Source organism: Tachypleus tridentatus, chromosome 8 (assembly GCF_004210375.1).
Source record: "Tachypleus tridentatus isolate NWPU-2018 chromosome 8, ASM421037v1, whole genome shotgun sequence".
NCBI classification, from domain to species: Eukaryota; Metazoa; Arthropoda; class Merostomata; order Xiphosura; family Limulidae; genus Tachypleus; species Tachypleus tridentatus.
This window is the reverse complement of record NC_134832.1, coordinates 116,999,627-117,020,933: the sequence shown is the minus strand read 5'-3', so window position 1 is coordinate 117,020,933 and position 21,307 is coordinate 116,999,627. Positions and strand designations below refer to the sequence as shown.

The 21,307-nt window shown below is 33.4% G+C and overlaps 1 protein-coding gene and 1 long non-coding RNA gene across 3 annotated transcripts in view; one reads left to right on the top strand and one right to left on the bottom strand.

Annotated features, from left to right (window-relative positions):
• Positions 1-21,307, top strand: part of LOC143223293 (uncharacterized) — a 162,007-nt gene that overhangs the window by 110,961 nt on the left and 29,739 nt on the right. The window lies entirely within an intron of this gene.
• LOC143223291 (uncharacterized) overlaps positions 14,964-21,307 on the bottom strand; it is a 33,236-nt gene continuing 26,892 nt past the window's right edge. The window contains exons 11-13 of the mRNA XM_076451086.1: positions 20,922-21,074; positions 16,738-16,897; positions 14,964-16,232 (exon numbers count right to left, since the gene is read on the bottom strand). Of these exons, the coding sequence (XP_076307201.1) occupies positions 15,973-16,232; positions 16,738-16,897; positions 20,922-21,074 (573 nt within the window). The 3' untranslated portion in view covers positions 14,964-15,972. The remainder of the gene's footprint in view (positions 16,233-16,737; positions 16,898-20,921; positions 21,075-21,307) is intronic.

Here is a 21,307-nt window from a genome sequence, read left to right as displayed (position 1 = left end):
AATACATCATTTTAAAAACTGACCCAACCTGCACTGGATCAGATACAAATGCAGTGATCAAACTTTTGACAATGAAATGCTTCCTTATTTATATTGTACTAACAATTTAATTATTATTTTTCATAAATATATTGTGTTGTTTCCTATTTCAGAAGAATCAAGACACTGAGTTATTTTTAACTTCTTCACAAATTAATAAAAACAAAAGAATCTGCTCTTAATTAATTTTAAATTTTAAATTGACCCAAAAATGCAGTAATTGATTAATCTCTTCATGATGTTGTTGTATCCAGGTAAAACTGGATTAACTATAGAGTTACATTGGATAGGTCTGCTTGGTAACTACAGATATGATCAGTGTATTAATTATAGAATAATATTAAAGCTCTTAGTGACTGGATAAATGAAATAAAGAGCCTAGACACAAAGTGAACTATGTTTCACTTACAAATTTTAATTTGTAATGAAACAAACACAGCAGGTGTTTTTAAATATATCAAACCATTGCTTTCACTGATTCTTCCTTCAGAACATCCTGACAAGACCTTGTATCAGATTGTTTGAATAAAGGCTAAGACTTTTTTCAGGCTAGCATGTTTGAGTGAAAATGAAGTTCAAGCTTTTCTATGAATTCAAGGTTAATTACTGTGCAAAAAATCTTTTAGTTATCAATAGCAACATGCATTACACATGTGATTGATCATAATTATTACTATATAGAAGTATTATCATACTACACTTCGTTTAGATTAACGTTTGTATAGAACTATAACTGAAGTAGATGTTGCATAGAATAACATTTGTGTAGAACTAGGATTGAAGTAGACACTGAGTAGGGTAATGTTTGTATAAAACTTGTGTTATAGTAGACCTTGAATACAATAATATCTGTACAGAACTAGTGCTGTAGTAGATTTAGATTTATAGAAATTTTATAATAGAAAAATAGAAAATTGATAGAAATAATGTAGAAGTGGAATTTGTTTAGAGTAATATTTGTATGGAAGTAATGTTGTAGTACACTTGTATAAAGAAACTTTTGTACAGAACATACATACATAGCTTGTGCTTTAATATCCAGATAAACATGTATTGTTATATATATAAAACACAAAATCTGTTAAGTTGATATTAATAACATTGTGTACATATACATAACACTGCACAAGAAAAATGTTCTTCAGCACTGACTGATGTCATAATAGGATGGACCCTAAAGAGTTGAAGTTTTGGCTTATTGGTTCAACATTTAAGCAGCAAGACAACAAGATAAGGGAATTAATGATGTTCTAAACAACCTGCATGTGGATGCCCCTTCTAGCAGGAGATTCCTTCTCTTTAGCTATTCATCATTAGTAATTGACCTCATAATTACTGGAACCCTAGTGTACACTACTTTTCAGTCAAAATATTATTTTTCACGGCAACTTAAAAACTTGGAAACTTTGGTTAAAGATTAACAGTCATGACTTAAAGAATTCAATTTTATGTTTTAAATGATTGTATCAAATATGCAGGGTCAATGATTTCAAAGTTTTCAAAAGGTTATCTGTGTGTGTATGTTGAAATGGGATCATAACCATCTATTTATGACCATTACTCCCTTCCAAAAATTATCTTTAGTGGCTGAGTAACATGGTTTGGTTTGTTTTGAATTTTGTGCAAAGCTACACAAGGGCTATCTGCACTAGCCATCCCTTAGCAGTGTAAGACTAGAGGGAAGGCAGCTGGTCATCACCACCCACTGCCAACTCTTGGGCTGCTCTTTTACCAACGAATAGTGGAATTGACTGTCACATTACAACAACCTTACGGCTGAAAGGGCGAGCATGTTTGGTGTGACGAGGATTCGAACCCACTACACTCAGATTACAAGTTGAGTGTCTTAACCACCTGGCCATGCTGGGCCTGAGTAACATGTGAGTCACTTTGGCTAAGCAATATTTTTACAAGGTTTATATTTGGTCATTTTATAATTTCTGTAGAAAACAGTGTTGAATTCAAACATTTCCACCAGGGGAAGAGGGAATTTGAAACTGGAGGAATAAACTAAACTCAATATTCGACAAAATGGAAACTACTGTACTTTAATTATGTGTTTGTAGTTAAGTATAAAGCTACACAATGGTCTCCTTGTGCTCTGCCCATCACAGGTTTCGAAATCCACTCTTTAGTGTTGCAATTCTGCAGACATTCCTTTATGCCACTGAAGAGTTCACTTTAACTGAAATATGTGACTTAACAAATTTACAATGATATATTCTATTATTGTTGGTTATGATAGGTAAATGTACCTATTTACGAATTTGCTATGAATAAAATTACCTAAAATTTGTTCAGACGGATTAGTGTAGCTATTTTTAGAAAAATGAACGCATATTGTTTGTTTTTGTTTTCATTCATATAAGTCTATAATCTTTGAAAACAAGGTGTTTGAAAATATATTAGGTCTTTCGATTTTAATTTTCATGCAGCTTTGAAGTGTGTCTTGCTCCATCTGGTTTCTCAGCTTATTTAGGATAAGGTTCATACCATTAAAATAACACTCAACTACAGCCATTGAAACTGGTATCACCATCATGCATTCAGTTAGTTTTGTGTTGGAAACAGTGTTTGCTTTCAACAATGCACGACATTTTTATTTCCTTGCTCATTTGCAACGTATTTGAAGGAGCTCATATCAGTCTACATGGCATCTGCATCCAGTCTATCAAACTGCACACTGACTGGATAATTTGGAAGGAAGCACATATGTTGAGGAAGGAGACTGTTTGATTATTGAACCGTTGCTTCGTTTGCTCGATCATAGAGTTAATGAATATTTTAATGGTTTTGAAGGATTTTTCTGGCTGGTTTTCAACAATAGTCAGCATACCAGAAGTCTTTGTTTTGAGATCCACGACAATGATAGCAATATTTTTATTTACTTAAATGGACTTAATGAGTCCCTGTATTTCTCAAATGTGCTATCATAAATGCCACAAGCCGAGGAACTGACGATAAGTTTAAGTTTCCTTTCCACAAAAATTTGCTGAGATAAGCTACTGCACTTATAGCCTCATCCAAAACTGCTGGATAACAAAAAAACAAACAAACTAGGTTTTTTTATTCCCAGCAAAATACCTCATTTTAATGATGCTAAATATGTACCATCTTTGTGGAAGTGCTCAAAGAGCATCATAATCGAGGAAACATTACAATGACATGAACAGATCTGTAAGTACTGATCCAGCACATTTCAAAAGATTTTGGAATTTTTAGTTCAGGTTCTTCCAATGGCCCCTGAACTCCATGCAACATGCATTCCCATTTTGATGATTTGTAGAATAGTTAATGCATGCATTTAGTGACATGAAGAACCCTCTTCACAGACATGATTTTATTTCTAGCTTTGGTTAAGGCTGAAGATAAAAGACGAGACCCACAATGTACATAAGGAATTTTCCTTCCTGCTTTCTCTGAGAGTTGCTTACCATGCCACTTATTTCTCCTGAAAAATTGGTGACACCATCAAAAGTGCAAGACAATATTTTTTATTTTCTTGTAATCCAAGTTTTTTTTCACCAGGCCCAGCATGGCCAGGTGGTTAAGGCACTCAACTCGAAATTTAAGGGTTGCAAGTTCGAAACCCTGTCACACCAAACATGCTCGCCCTTTCAGCCATTGGGGCATTATAATGTGACGGTCAATCCCATTATTCCTTGGTAAAAGAGTAGCCCAAGAGTTGGCAGTGGGTGGTGATGACTAGCTGACTTCCCTCTTGACTTACACTGCTAAAGTAAGGATGGCTAGTACTGATAGCCCTTGAGTAGCTTTGTGCAAAATTAAAAAGAAACAAACAAACTCTTTCCATTTCTTCTGATATTTAACCAAAAATTGCTGAATATGGTGAGAAAATTGCAGCAGTGGGGTCAATGAACCAGCATCAATAATTCCAAGACCCTGCTGCTTAATTTCATCCAGAGACTGAGCACCAATACCACTGGCCTGGCATGGCCAGGTAAATAGAGCTTTTGACTCATTATCCGAGGGTCACAGGTTTGAATCCCCGTCACACCAACTATGTTCGCCCTTTCAAATGTGGAGGAGTTATAATGTGACTGTCAATCCCCCTATTCATTGGTAAAAGAGTAGCACAAGAGCTGGCAGTGGGTGGTGAGGACTAGCTGCCTTCCCTCTACTCTTACACTGCTAAATTAGGTACAGCTAGCACAAATAGTCCTCATGCAACTTTGTGTAAAATTCAAAAGCAAACAAACCAACATCACTGCTTGCTACCTGTGGTCTAGTTTTATTTGTAATAAACTGTAGAATTAATTTCTGTAACATACTTCACCACAAGAAAGTTCAAATCCCAAAGTTTAATCACATTATTAAATAATGTACAAACTACAATACAGATGGTTTCCATACAAGCATATAAAGCAGGAAACGCTTCTCTAGACACATCCACACCTCTAACAGTGTCAATACGGTTTAAGTCTATGCTTATCTTATACAAAATAATCCTGGATTCTTTGGTAAAAGCCCCTACTTTTCTCAATACACATTGGCTAGCTGTCAAGATCAACACACCTTTGTACGAGAAGTCATTTGAATTTTGTGTTATACCATATGTATAACTACTGGGTCCAGGTGTTTGATGAAATAATGGTAAATCCTGACTCATGCACCATAATTTTCATATGGTTGATAACGTTTGTTTGTAAAAACGAAAAATGATGAAAAATGACCAAATAGCTAAGATATTTTGGGGGATTTTTTGTACAGAAGGAGAAGTTTCCCTTTGTACAACCATGAATTCAACACTGGTAGAAAATGTATCCCTGGTGCCTATGAGCTACTCATTCAACACTCCTCATTTGGTCTGTACTAGACTAATGCTACCTTCTCTTGCCATTCTCGTTGCTATGGCTGGTATGCATGCTTACTGTAGAACAGGATCATACATACAGTACTAACCTTTACATTTGAAAGTTAGGGTTAACTAAATTCTCATTGCCTTTTGTTATGGACCTTTATCAGTACTAGCTATAAAGTTTCACAACATGAATATTACTTTCCATCCCCCTATAGTACATCTACAGCTTGTATTTTTCATCATCCTATATTGCTTGTTTTACTTAACTAATGTTTAAAAATACTTAAAAAACATTTGCGTTTATAATTAATTCAGTCTTCATGGCTGAAAATATTATATCACAACAACTGACTACACCAGATTCATAATCATAATATTTAATTGACTGCCTGTGAACTTTGTATATTTCTTATAATTTTTATGACTCTCTTTGATACATTTTAAGATATCCAAAATCACTCATTTTGGAAAAATACAAGCTAAACTGTGTTTTCTCTCAAATGTAAGTTGAGTCTGTCTGTTACTCTTGTCTCCTGGTGAAACAGTGGGAAGTCTACAAATTTACAATGCTAAAAGCAGGGGGTCATTTTCCCTCAGTAGACACAGTAGATAGCCCAATGTGGATTTGCTATGAAGAAAAAAAGCACACACACACACTATTACTCTTTTATTTCCATAAAACTTCACTCCCTGGAAAATATTTCTGTGTTAAAATTGAAACACACTGTTATGAGTATCAATGAAAACAACAGTTACACAATATTTTCCAATTATACATATATATATATAATGTATAGCCTTATACATTTATCTCCTTTACAGCTCATCACATGCATACATTGCTTTTGACAGACTGACTAGCTCCCATTCAGATTACTTCATAACTGTCTCATATTACCAAAAATGCTGCCAACTTCAGGTTTTACATCTTTTGACACCAGCAATTTTAGCTTTACTGTAATTAAGTGAAAATCATACAGTGTAGTGCATACAATAAGTGGTGAACATCACTTGATAGCTAGGAAAGCAAAGAATATCACTATATATCAATAATCAGGTGCTTGACCATCCTAGCTGATATATTGTTGTTCAATTCCAGCCATATCAATTAGCCTGTTTGCATATAACCAATTACACAGTTTAAGATAAAAAACTCTGGCTACATTTCAACAACGTTTTTACTTTAAAATATCTAAGAAATGATATTTTATAACTTTGCAAAATTTATTTAGTATAATGTGCAAATAAAAAACATTTACACATAGACTTTTGTGTACCATTTGTGAACAAAGCCTTTCACAATTTTAGAATGTTTTTGCCCATCCTAAAATATTGGTTTATATTTACCCAGATCCTGGCATTTTTTGAAAATATACTTATTCAAGGTTTTGTTTCTCATGTGATGTTAACTTTAAAAATAATGTAAAAGAAAGCTGTATTACGAGGATTTGACAACATCATAGCAATTGTTGTGTGGTTTACCCTTCAACCAAGATAAAATCAGTGGCTAAATATAATTGGAAAGAAAGCATTCTTGTCTATCAACATCATTGTGAAATAAATAACTTTTATGGGAAACAGTAATGTATCATTTCTGAAAAGGTGAATAATGAAAGTTCTCATAATGGAAAACAAATTTTTCTTTTAATGCAAAGTTTATAACTTAGGAACAAGCCAAAACCCACTTGTTTTTATAGTTTTTGTTTGTGATAATATTTTTGTGTTATCTATGTTTTAAAACTACAGGAATATTCTTAGATAATAAGACATAAGGGTTATTGAGTATGGTAAGTTGGGAAAATATTTTTTGTGTGTATTAGTAAATTTATTATTACTCAAATAACATACAAGTACAAGAACTCCTTAATTACTGAGGACAAAATATAATTATTAAAGATAAACTGAGCTTCTTACAAATACTGTTTGTTTGTTTGTTTTTGAATTTCACACAAAGCTATTTGCGGGCTATCTGTGCTAGCCTTCCCTAATTTAGCAGTGCAAGACTAGAGGGAAAGCAGCTAGTCATCACCACCCACCATCAACCCTTGGGCTTCTCTTTTACCAACAAATAGTGGGATTGACTGTCTCATTATAACAGCCCCACAGCTGAAAGGGCTAGCATGTTTGGTGTGATGGGGATTTGAACCTGCGGCCCTCAGAATACGATTCGAACACCTTAACCCACGTGGCTATGTTGGGCCTCTTACAAATATTAAACCAGATTATGTAAAAAAAAGTGTACGAAATTTCTTGTAGGCAGGTTAAGCATAATAAATCTGAGAAGAAAAAAATAGGGGTGACACAATGTCACCTGTATTCTCAAGACAGCTGGTATGGGTATTAGCACTTTAATTAAAGCAAGGTACAGAACAACGTTTCAGTCTTCTTAGGTCATCTTCAGGTTAACTCGTGAGAATACATTTCTACTTCAAGTGGGTTTCTCATCATCATGGACAATGTCACCCTGCTAATTTGGATAGGATGTTTAATGTCATCATTGTAAATTATGTGGACTCTCAGAGTAAATCTTGATTTTAGATCTGGCTCATCCTGAAATCCAGATAAATACTTTCATTTCTTTCCTTTTCATCCTCTGGGTCAGAGTGTGATCAGCCTGTATTTTCATCTTCATCCGGTTTGATTTTCTTTCCCCTTATAACAATTGCTCAATCCAGTTTACCAAAGGCTCATTGATCAGGTATGGAATTAACTAATTGGCATATACTATGTACTTCCATGTGCCTTTTAAATTGCTGTAACTCGTATTGATGGACCAATTCCTTGGTATATAAAATGGGGAACAGTTCAACTAGAGCCACACTGCTTCTGTGCTGCTTGTATACATGAAACTCTCACCAGATCTTATTTTGCACACTCCTTCTTTCATTGTTTTATTTCAATACCTCCTCTTTCATATGGTGTCCTTTCCTAGCTGAAGATACATAAACTCATAAGCATCAATTAATGCAGACCAAAGCTACTCTACATATTTATGTGGATACTTTGTGGTACCTACTCTAGATAGATGACAACACATCACATTTACATCAGGCAGAATTCTTGATGAAACAGTAGTACATGTTGAAAATAACCAGTTTATCTTTATTTAGTTGTATAATATTTCATTATGATATAAGGTGTCTATCCCAATTGGTTCAATTTAGGTTAATAGACTTAGCAAACATGTATTTGAAAGTTTGTATCATCACCTCCATTAACCCATCATACTGAGCTTAAAGTGAATTGCATGTTTTTACCACATCCAATACTTCACACAACTCAGAAAACAAATGGCTCTTAAAACTAGCTCCCTGATCTCACTGGATATCTTCAGGTGTTCTGAACTTGGTTATTTGATTTTCAACCATTGCATCAGCCACAGACTATGCACTTGGACCACTTTAGGAAGTTGTCAATGACCACGAATTACAACTGGGGAGCTATTTTTGTTTCTAGGAGTGAACCAACAATATCCATGGCTATTTATTGTAGTGGTGAACTAACAATTCTTTGTTTGAATTTAACCTGTTTAGGTCATCTTTTCTTAGGGTGGCTCATATTATGCAGTGCTCACACCACAACATTTTATTTTGAATGGAGCTGGAATAACAACTGTCAAGTATTAGTACATGTATATGTAACACTTTGATGTCATCCAGTCTTTTTATTAAGTAAATCCTGGAGAATCTTGTACCTCAAAAGACTACTATAAACCTTTCTAGACATAGATGGAGTGTAAAATCTCTATCTCCATTCATGTCTTGTTTATCACCATCACCAAAACAAAGTCTGAGTCAATAGACCTAAGTGATAGTTCTGCTCAGAGAACATGTTATATTATGAGATCTACCAGTTTTTCTCATCTCTGTATCAACCAGGAATTCATTTTCTCATGCTTTTACTCTGACAGGCATATAAAAAGACCCGTCCAACTTTGAAAGAACTGGGCTGACTACCACAATTTTTGATGTAAACTGTTCATTGGAATCTCTTAAGTAGGAGGCCAACTCTGACTTGGGCTTCTTTAGTTTTCAGGGCTACAGCTGCAGTGTTCATTGCTTGCTGCTTACACTCCTGAACCTATTTCACTATTTATCTACCTTGATGCTCAGCAGGGTAGTGGCAGCTCATTCAAAAGTGACCTGCATTCCACAAACAAAGAAAGTGTTTTACTCTTCCATTTCAGGATGACATTTGAATTACAAAATATACATCATGGGAGGACTGGGACAGCACTGTCTATTCACAGGATTTCAGCAACACTCAGATGTGTGGTACTTGGGCTGAGTTCAAACCTGGTGCAGTGTGGGTGACTTGATAGATACAGTTGCTACATCTTTTGCTACAGGCTTCTCCCTCTCTTAAAACCTGCTTAAAGTTACCACTTTGTGTCATATGGCAAAAACTGCCTCAGTAAGAGTGAAAAGGTGATGCTGCATCATCTTTCTGTGTATCTCTTCAACAGGATTGTCAGTAAGGTAAACTTTATCATGCTATTGGTGTAGATCATCCAAATAAGGGGTGTAGCTTTCAGTCTCACCCCTCTTTCAAACTCGAATTTATTTGATGGATTACTCTGTCTTCCACCATGTCAAACATCTAGTGAAACTCAGTTATGACTGTCTTACAATCCTGTAGTTGCTTCTCAGCTAAGTGTTTGATGGAGTCTAGGGCCAGTTTATTTAGACTTACAACTAGGAATTGGAGAACATATTTTGGAGCCCAACTATTCTAGGAAGTTCCCTGCCTAAAGAACATCAAAATCTGGTCCAAATCTTACTTTGCTATACCTTTCAATGGCAATGGATTGGTCTGCCTCACCTCACACACAGGGATCTGTGAAGCTCTCCTTCCTGAATTCCCAGCATGGTGGGAACCCTCAGCAGCCACAGCTTATGAATGGTAAGCTCCTGATCCAAACTGCCAAAGCAAAGAGGTATTTTAGTAAGCTAATGAATTTCAGCTCTTCTGTGGATCATATTCACACAAGCAGTAAACCTACTAGCTTAGAAAGGCTTACCACTGTCACATAACTCACATATGGCCTGGCATGGCCAAATGGTTAGGGTGCTCGATTCATAATCTGAGGGTTGGGGGTTCGAATCCATTGTCAGACCAAACATGCTCATCCTTTCAGCCATGAGAGTGTTATAATGTGACTGTCAATTCCACTATTCATGGGTGATGATAAATAGTGGTCATGAATGACTAGAGTTCCCTCTAGTCTTACACTGCTAAATTAGAGATGGCTAGTGCAGGTAGCCCTCGTGTAGCTTTGTACAAAATTCAAAGAAACAAACAAGCCCATAACTCGCTCATTTCATCACTTGGAACTTGTTGTCTCACCAACTCTCTGTTGGTGAGACAGCTCTGATTGATAGACTTTGTCTATCAACAGCATCTCTAAACTCTTGCATCTAGTTTTGAGTGGCTTATCATTAATTAGAACTGGGATTGAGTTACTCTGGTTGATGTAAGTCTGGCAGTCCTGTATACTTCACCACGTACTCTCAGACTCAGATGACATCATACCACTACAACAATCCTCTGGCAATTTTTCCCTCACACTGAAGTTAATCCTCATAGGGCAAACTCAGTTAATCATGGTAGTTCTTCTTTCCTGAGCCATTGGTCTCAGCAAAATCAAAGTTATAGATCTTTGCAGCATTAGCAAAAATCATACATCCTGGACATAACTTCCTCTAGACCTGACAACTCTCTCAGACAACCATCTTCCTCCAGTGGGTGACTTTCTTCCATTGATATAAGTTTTCTCATAATGGAAAATGTTATTTCACAGATATGAAGTCTATTTGACTTAAATCACACCAAAGTAGGAATAAGTTCTCAGTAGTTTAGTGGTATTACACAGAAATGTGTTGCTTATTAAATGTCATTATGAATTATATTTTTTTTCCCACAAAGTTAAGTTTTAAATTAAAGGAAGTTCCTTCTTTAGTTTTCTTTGAGAAATAATGGTAAGTTTTGTGATGACAAGTTGTCAATTTGTTTTAATATGTTTTTGCCATCTTGTAAAACAGATATGTGCCCATAATACCATTAGGTAGTTTGTTATATCTAATATAATATTCACTCATCTTAGTGGTGGTAAGGCTAATAACATTTTTTAAATGTGTTTGTTACATACTGTTGTGTTAAAAAACTATGTATGATAGTTATTACTGTTGTCATAATTATAAGTTATTCTAGTACAAAAGAGGATTACTAGATATTTTTCTTAAGTACTCAAATAAAAGAAAATATTCTAAATTTGTCTTCTGTTTCATCATATGCCCTATATAATGAAAAAATAGCAGGCTAAGAAAGTATCACTAATTCATTATCAGGAATGCATATGTGTAACATGTGTAGAAATATTGTGTAAAAAATAATTAAAGAATTTGTGTATAAGATTTGTAGTTTAGTAACCAGTTTTTAAGTGTTGAAAGTACATTTATTTGGTTCTATACTTGTATTATTAATTTTTAAGCTATTAGGCTAAACCAGGAGAGGCAATGTCTTTGTTCTGACTTTTAACACCCCCCTCCCTAAAAGTAATGTTATTATGGATTTTCTAGCATCAACCTGTTGTATTTTGGCTCTTGTGCCGATTAAGCGTGATCAGATTTTCATTAATTAAGATGTGGTATATTTAACTTATGAATAGACTTTGCTATTTTCTGATAAGAGGAAAGCAACTAAATGTTTTAGGGCTCCTTTTTTCTTGTTCTATTACTATGGATTTGACTAGACTATAGCATATAATGTATAAAGAAAGTAAAATATCAGTTGTAGTAGGCCTTTTATGTTACATTATAACCTGACAATATAACAACATCAAATCACATGATCAGCTGGCTCAGGGATTATTGACCAACTAGAGAAATTGTTAAAAGAAATAACGAAGAATAAAGTAATGCATGAAAGTTTCACTGTGTCGTATAAGATAGATAAACATACTCATACTGTTTTGACTCATGTACCTATTTTTGTAATTGATAAAAGATATCATGGACTGGCTAAGATGTTAGTAGCATCCAGTTAAAATATGTTTTTGTGTTAAAAAAAGCCTTAAATAACAAAGGTTATTCGCTTGTAAAATGTACTCAGAAAAAAAATACCTGTAATAATACACCAGGATATTTGATTTATCATAGTGCAAGCCGTACCCAGTATTAATAATATATCAATAACAGAATAAATATAGATATTTTAACAAAGCCATGAACCTCTTGACAGACATACATATAACTATTTCTATCTGCCATATGCTTAGCAGTAATTCTGAAAGCATATAGTGCTTAAATCCAGATTGGCACAGTACAGATAGATTATTGTATAGCTTTGTACTTAACAACAAACAAACAAAGAAGTATTGTTCTTCATTGAATAATATAAAATACTGAACCATAAACTCAATAGCTTCCAAAATTGGTTTATTTATAATATTTTTACAGTAATTGCTCTGTTCAGTGTTTAGTTTATATATTTAATTCTGGTTTTAATTTTTGTAATGTAGATTTTGCAATGAACAGTAGTAAGCTTGTAATATTTTTTAAAAAAATTTATATGTTTTTACATGGTTATTGCTATACAATTTATTTTGATGTTTTTTTTCCATTCAGTTAAAAAGTCAAACCTTTCAATTTCTTTTTTTCTTAGAGAAGAATATACACAAGTTTATGGTAGATATAGTTTCAAGATACGTAGTGTAGTATTTAGATGCACTGATATAAATGTTAGAAGGAAATTAGATACCCGCATATGCATGTTCCAGAACGTTAAAGTTGAGAATTATAATGAATAGCTAAAAACCTTCAGGACCACATGTAGCTGTTGTGTGAGGAACTAAATAATCAAATGTTAAAAAGAAAATTTCTGTATCACACACAAGGTAGGAAACATATTACATACCCACATACCACATTATTGTAGTCAGAGTAGATAATATGGAAGATGGTTGTTAAATAAAAACATGAAATGATGTTAAATTGTTATATAGTCAAAATATAAACAGTGGTCAGCTATACAGTGATGTGTAAGTGCAGTATTGAGTTAGGGTAATAAACAACAGTCAGCCACATAGTAAGGTATGGGCTGGGTTTAGAATTGATATATGTACTCCTCAATTTATAGCAAAGATTTTTCTCTGTTCATTTATAACATAAAATACAATTTTTCAAGATATTTATTATTTAATTATTTACAAAATGTTTTACTGATATTGTAATATGATATTTTATATATTATTTTAAAATATACCTATAGTTTGTTTTTAAATCTTGGATTATTATGATTAATTCTGTTACTATACTAAAGTTTATAGATATTAGTTTTCACTTTGTTTGGTTGATCGTTTTACAATTCACATGGAATGTGTGGCATTCGCTATCTTAAAGTATGATATCATTAATGTTTTGGGATGTCAAAATTGTGAAAAGATAGAATTCACTTTAATTTAATACTTTTAATAAAAGTATATGTGTAAAATTATACTGTTTAAAAATATAGCATTTATGCATTGTTTTATTTTGTGTTCTAATTATTGTATACTTTGTTGTATTTACTATAAAGTATTACATTTTACTATTTTAGAATAAAGATAATAAAATTGGTTTTGTAAATGAGTTGTTACTTAGGTCACAGGACTTGTATGCACACACATACATGAGTGTTAAGTTACATCTCAAACATCTGAGCAAAAAATGAAAAATACATTGAATATGCTTATGAACCTGATAATTCTATATGGGCCAAGAACTTCCAAAACAGGTCCATGTACCCAACAGTTGAATAAACATTACAGTCAATGTTGATATGACAGTGAATTATAGTTTGATTTAAAAATTGAAATGGTGTTGAAATTACAACATTGAAACAACTATAGAACATTCTTAAGAAAGTGAGAAAACAAACCTTTTGGAAAATTATATCCCATTTGAGTTGCACTTGCATTTTCCCTCCCATTGTGCTGAAGGACAATCAACCATCCAGACAATGATTAAAAATATTAATTATATATAAGTTATCTTTGGATGAAAATAAGAAAATATCAATATCAGAAATCACCATTTATTCAATATTAAAAATATTGCATTGAAACAATTTCATGTGCCTCTCGGATCTAATACAATATTGGAAACAGTATTTTTGCATCATACATTCATCCAACTTCACTAATTGTTATACTATTCTATTTCAAATAAATAATTCAGTTTTTCTTGTACACTTTTCTTCTAAATGTTAGCACGTAAAGGTAAAAACAATTCAAAGATGTATAAAAAATGTGCAGACGCTATTAAAGTAATGCCTGAAAAAATCAATCTTTTGAAGTGTTCACCATTTTTACAATTTTTAATTATTCTTCAGGTTTCTACATTGCTATCTTACAAGACGTTTGCATGAAAAAAAATCCATAAACGTAAGTTTTAACAAGGTTAATATATAAAGTATAAGAGCTTCTGAAATTCACAGTTGTGGAGAGAAAGTGACTTTCTAATGTTCCATTTTTATTTACTATCCTTGTTTAAAAATACGTTTTGTCTGAAATTAATTATTGTTGATGTTCCACTTTTTTTTTTACCCAAAAAAGGAAGATACGAATTCTGTAAATTATTTGTAGTTGAATAATGACTCAGAAGTATGCTTTGTAATTTTAATGACACATTGTTAACACATTATCCAGAGATGGAATGGAATAAAAATAATAGAATTAATTACAGTATATAAAAGAAGTATCATTCTACAAATATATAAGTCGTACATAAAGCTAAACTTATAATATATATATATAATCAAAAACATATATTAGAAAGCTCAAAGTTATGAAACATTTCAGTTATTTGTTTCCTGGTTAAAGTCTGTTGAACAAAATAACTCTTCCTTAAAATGACAAGCACAGGACACTTGACAGAATAAGTAATTTAGGTATTTTGATTACAATAAAAACAAAAGTTATATAACAGTTACTCAGTGGATCACAAGACATTACACCAAACTCAACAGCTATTGTTTGTGTCTTAAATAGTGAAGTTTCTTATATTTATTTTGGTTCTGTTATGTTTACTGACTTGTTTAATAAAAAATTAAAACATTCAGTTGAAAAAGATTTAAAAATTCTTTTTATTTTAGAAAAATGCACTTTTTTATTGACAATACCAAATAATTATATTTCTCATAAGTAATAAAAGCATAAGGTGTTTCTTCTTGTACATGAGCATTTCTTCATTTTTTCCTTGAGAGAATAAATAAATGTAAACAGTTTACTGAGAATGATATCCACACTGGTTTGTGCTTGAGTGTAATATTTAATAAAATTTTAAATACTTATATCACAATGTTACTTTGTAAATGTTACATCATCAGCTCATAAAAAATATAATCTAATCTACTAACAACATCTGCTTATCAATGTTTATCAGTCAAATGCAGAAAAATATAAATAGGATTATTATTCACACTCATTATATTGTTCTTGTAATTTAAATGCAACACTATGAGTAGAAAGACTTAGTCACTTAAAAACATATCAAGCATAGTTGCTTATTAAGCTAATTTAATCCTTACCTAGTCTAATATAGATATTTTGTTTTCAAGAGTTATCTTGAAAATTGTATATATATTCTAAACATTGTTCAATTACATTCAAAATGAACAAAAAAATAAAAAAATGTTTTTTTATTAATATAACAAATAGAAAAAGCAAGTGATATGAAAATAACTTAGGGAGAAATTAGCAAACTCTGGTGTGAGTTACAGCTTTTAATATTTACTGACATGGGAAGTCAGTTGTTCCTCTACTATAATATATATTTTGTGTCTTTTCAGGAAATGATATAAGTTTGAAGGGCAAATTAAGTCTGTTGATATATCATTTAATAAACTGACTGCAGTGCTCCTTAAAGCTTTATATATATAGATTTCATTTACTATACTGAACAAAGTAGAATTTAGTGGTTGCTAGAAAGTGCAGTATACTTTAAAGGTGACTAACTGTGGCACAAACCTGTTTTACAAAATAGTTTTATGCCTACTTGTAACTAGTGTTAATGTTTTTCTCATCCTAAAGTTTTTGACAGAAAGAAATATCACAGAGTACTTATTCATTTTATCTAAGGTTCAAAAAAACTTGTGCCCATGTTTTCTGCAGCAAGATTAAATGTTTCATACTCTCCTTGGTTAAAATAAGCCTCACTTAATGACACTTGGCTAGGCACACTGTTGTAAGAAGATGATGGATAGTGATAACTAGGATAGTAGCTAGGGTATCTGCTGCACTGGTAGGTATCAGAACAGGAACACAGCATAATTTGGTTCCAGAACAATTTTCCAGTAATTGGATCTCTGTCACCACGAAAAACAGCATTGTCATCTGAATAATAAAATGTATAAAGAAATGTAGATAAACACAGGGAAGTGTTATATGTGATGCTCAAATCTCTGTAATGAAATGAAAAATATATTCATATAAACATGGAGTTTCTGCTAGCACTAGCAGCCTTGAAGAAAACTGAAAGCAAACCTAGAATCTCATCCATCTATCATTGCCAAAATGCATATATAAAAACAACAACAATGGAAGATAAATATAAAAACAGCATAGATTATTCTTTACAAATGAAAAGTGTGCTTGTGAAATACTGCTGAGGAAGTTAAATACAGGAACTATCTTCATCAAACTACCATACACTGAAAATAATCTACTTTTTAAAATTTTAGTTTTAGGCACTTTTATGCTTCATAAAAGTAATACAAAACTATCTGGATCCCAAATAAATTCATAACGTTACTTGGACACATATGAGCTAGAATTATTAAATATCATTAAAGGCTATTCTGTATAAAGTTGATAAAATATAATGAAACTTAATACTTACAAACTTCGTAAAACGTCTTTTTCATTAACTTGAATGGAGATTCAGAAAATCCTTTTAATTCCATTAGTTTCTCCAGAGCAGCCATCTGGCACATTGTATCTGTAGGATACTCTCCAATTTCTCCTTCTTTCAGCATCCACTCCTCATTCATGATACGAATCTAGAAGATGAGACATCGCTTTTTTTTTTCTTGTTAGTAACGGTTTATTGTAAATCGTTAATTAATACCTGATGGCTTATTACAAGCCACCAAATCATATTCAATGGTTTACTAGTCAAAAGTACCAAAACTAGTCATTATGATATAAATTAGAGGCACAGCACATGTTTTTAGAGTAGGTTATGTGCAGTTAATTAGATGTGTATATAACTATTATTGTTATGTAGGGCAAAAACCAATTTGAAATATTAATAAAAGAAGAACTTGCAAAAAAGGATGTTGTCAACTACTAGGCCAAGTTCAAAGGCTGTTATGGTTAGCAGCAGAGAAGGCTGAAAAGAAGAGAAAAATGACAAGAGAAAAACAAAATCTGGGTGAATGATGAACTTCAGCACCCACAAAATAAGAAGATGAAGGAAAAAAAAGAGGTAAATGAAAGAAAATAACTTTTAAGACAAGATAGAAATATAGGGAAACAGGTAGAAAATTGGACATTTGTATAGGAAAGCAGAGAGCATTTATCTGAAAAAGAAATTTTGAGAAATTGAACAGTACAAGTGAACATGCATTGAATATCCAGGAAAATGAACAGTTAAATGAAAACCTATCCTGTCTGGGTTCGTCAAAAGTTAGAACAACCAGATACTTTTTGAACCTAAAAATGTTAAACAAAGAAGGTAGCGAGTGTGTGATAGAATTATATAACTATATCAGTGAATAGGAATCACATTTAGAAGTGGTAGAACCAATTAACAACACTTCAAAAGTACTAGAAAGAGAGATATGGAAAGTCATTAAAAGTTTATAAAATGAGAAAACTGACACAACAAAAGTTTAAAAGTAAATAGACGTTTTAGAGATTGGATATTTGACTAAATAACTCAATATTTAGATTAAAAACGACGTCAACATACTTTATTAGCTATATTTTTGTGCAGATCATTAAATTTAAGGCTATTGAGTCTGACAAACAGAAGAAGTCAGCTTGATCAGTTACCCTTCAAAAGTATTAATTCTTAATATAATTAAACACTCGATTGTGAATGAGCTGTAAGTAGACCAAAATGGTTTTAAAAGAGTTCGAGGCACGCGATAAAGCATATTCTATATTCTTGCAACATATTATGGTTAGTAAACCAGATATCAGAATCCTGAAAAATTTATACTGATGTCAGGAAACAGTAGTTTTGGTCGACAGAAAATATAAGCAGTTGGTTAAGTTTGCGATTAAGAAGGGGTGTATGTTAGTCACTGATATGACATAGGGTGGTTAATAAAAGAGATAATTACTGGTGCACAAGGGATTGAGGTTATAGAAACAGAATTTATAATGCTAAGTATACTGATAATACAGCACTTATAGGTATTGCTGAAGAAGAAATACAATAGTTACTTGACAGGTTTATTGATAACAAGAAAGACTACGGATTCAGAAAAAAATGGCCTCAAAATTAAAACTGAGAATTTCATAGAATTTGCATCAAAGTAGAGAAGTTACTTAAGGATGAATATTAGTAGTGGTAAATGTGGAAAATATATAAAACGAAGGACAGTAATGGCCAAAACAAAAAATATCTAAACTCATAAGATTTGCTCGAGAGAAATGTCAAACGAGATTTCAAGATGAGACTATAGAAAAAGAAAAACTAACTATAAAGTACCGGAATATGCAAAGACAGCTAGTGAGAATACATAGGAAGCGGAAGACGCGCCACTTTTGACATATAATAAGATATGAGGTAAAGATGGCAGAAACTGTGATGAGAGGTACAGACGAAAGAAGAGTGAGTAGTTTAATGTCGGTAGAAAACGGAATAGATATGAAAAGCTTAAATTAGAAAAGTTTGTTCAAGCAACAAGAAACAGAGTCTGACATACTGAAGAAACATTGACTATACTCACATTGCCAGTTTTTCCATACTTATACAGAAATTCCAACAAAAGTTTAAAAGTAAATCGACATTTTAAGGATTTCTAAAATGTATTTTTAAAAAGGAAGATAGAATATGCACTACATGGCCAAAAGTATATGGACACCCGACCACCACACGGATATGTATTTATTGGGCATCTCATTCCAAAACCATTGGCATTAATACGGAGTTGGTCCCCCCTTTGCTGCTATAACAGCTTCCACTCTTCTGGCTATGCTTTTCACTAGATTTTGGAACATGGTTGCGGGGATTCGCTACTATTCAATCACAAAGCATTAGTGAGGTCGTGCACTGATGTCGGACGAGAAGGCCTGGCTCACAGTCGGCGTTCTAATTTATCCCAAAGGTGTTCGATGGGGTTGAGATCAGGGTTCTGTGCAGGCCAGTCATGTTCTTCTACAGCAACCTCGGCAAACCATGTCTTTATGAATCTCGCTTTGTGCACGGGGGCATTGTCATGCTGAACAAAAAAGACCCTTCCCCAAACTGTTGCCACAAAGTTGGAAGCACACTGTTCTCTAAAATATCGTTGTATGTTGTAGCATTAAGATTTTCCTTCACTGGAACTGAAGAACCTAGCCCAAATTATGAAAAAAAAAAAAAACAGACCCAGATCATTATTCCTCCCCCACAAAACTTTACAGTTGGCACTATGCATTTAAGCAGGTAGTGTTATCCTGGCACCTGCCAGATAGTAAAACGTAATTAATCATTCCAGAGAACGCGTTTCCACTGCTCCAGAGTTCAATGGCAATGTGCTTTACACCATTCCAGCCGACGCTTGGTATTGTGCATGGTGATCTTAGGCTTGTGTGTGGCTGCTCGGCCATGGAAACCCATTTCATGAGGCTCCCAACGAACAGTTTGGAACTCGGTAGCAAGTGTTGCAACACTGGACAGATGATTTTTACGCGCTATGCGCTTCAGCACTCTGCAGTCCCGTTGTGTGAGCTTGTGTGGCCTACCGCCTCGTGGCTGAGCTGTTGTTGCTCCTAGACTTTTCCACTTCACAAAACAGCACTTACAGTTGACCGGAGCAGCTCTAATAGGACAGAAATTTGACGAACTAACTTGTTGGAAAAGTGGCATCCTATGACAGTGCCATGTTGAAAGTCACTGAGCTCTTCAGTACAACCCATTCTACTGCCAATGTTTGTCTATGGAGATTGCTGTATGCTTGATTTTATGCACCTGTTAGCAATGGGTGTAGCTGAAATAGCCAAACTCACTAATTAAAATGGATCAACACATGCTATTGACCATGTAAAAACTTGGCATTGCGCATGGTGATCTTAGGCTTGTGTGTGGCTGCTCGACCATGGAAACCCAGTTTATGAAGCTCCCGAGGAACAGTTCTTGTGCTGACGTTGTTTTCATTGCTTTAAAGATTAACTTGTATCTCAGAAAACCAAAAATTTAATAAACTATTCGTTGGTAAAAGAGTAGCCAAAGAGTTGGCGGTGGGTGGTAATGACTAGCTGCCTTCCCTCTAGTCTTACACTGCTAAATTAGGGACGGCTAGCGCAAATAGCCCTCGAGTAGATTTGCGCGAAATTCACAAAGAACACAAAAAACAATAAGCACCAATGTTTAGATAAATTAGAAAGTGTTATAACAAATGTTTAAATAAATTCACAAGTAATATTATAGTTAAAGTAAGTTACTAACCAAGTAAAAGGTTCAGGCGTAAGTAAATATATATAAAATAAGCAAACAAAATAAAAACTTTTTCAAAGACTGCTTGTTTCTCGAATAACTAGAGACAATATTTTTTAGATTTTATACTGCTAAAAACCGGTTTTGATGTGTTGTTTCTGAATTAAGCACAAAGTTACACAATGGGCTATCTGTGCTCTGCTCACCACGGGTATCAAAACCCGGATTTATCGTTGTAAGTCCGCAGACAACCGCTGAGCCATTGGAGGCCCCATGATGGACAGAGCACGTATAGCCTTTTGTGCAACTTTGCGCTCAATAACAAACGACAACTGTTCTGCCTAAAAAATTAATCGAAATAATTTTTCATGTTAGATGACAGGTAGATGTAATATTTTAATATATTTGTAGGAAATGGGATTCACAAACCATACCTTGATTAGTTCTTTTGCAATTCTGTACCATTCATTCCAAAAGTTACCAGCCAGAGAAGTTTCAAGTGTTGCTTCCCAAACTTCTAGCATCTCCTCTTCTTTGCTACCAACAGTAACATTCTTTTTGTAACCTTGAACCATTGCCAATAAAGCCTGGAATGAAAAGTATGTTCATTAGAACTCCAAGATCCTTAGATGAGCGACAATGCAGAACATTGCAGTTTAAACAGAAACGATTAGGCAAAGTAAAATGAAACATAAATGGTATAAAGTAATAATTTTAAAAGGTTTCACAAACTACTATTGATAATAATTACGATGAAGACAGTTGATAAAACATTTTCGAACGTTTTGGAATAAGTTATTCCATCTTTAGCGAAATCTGA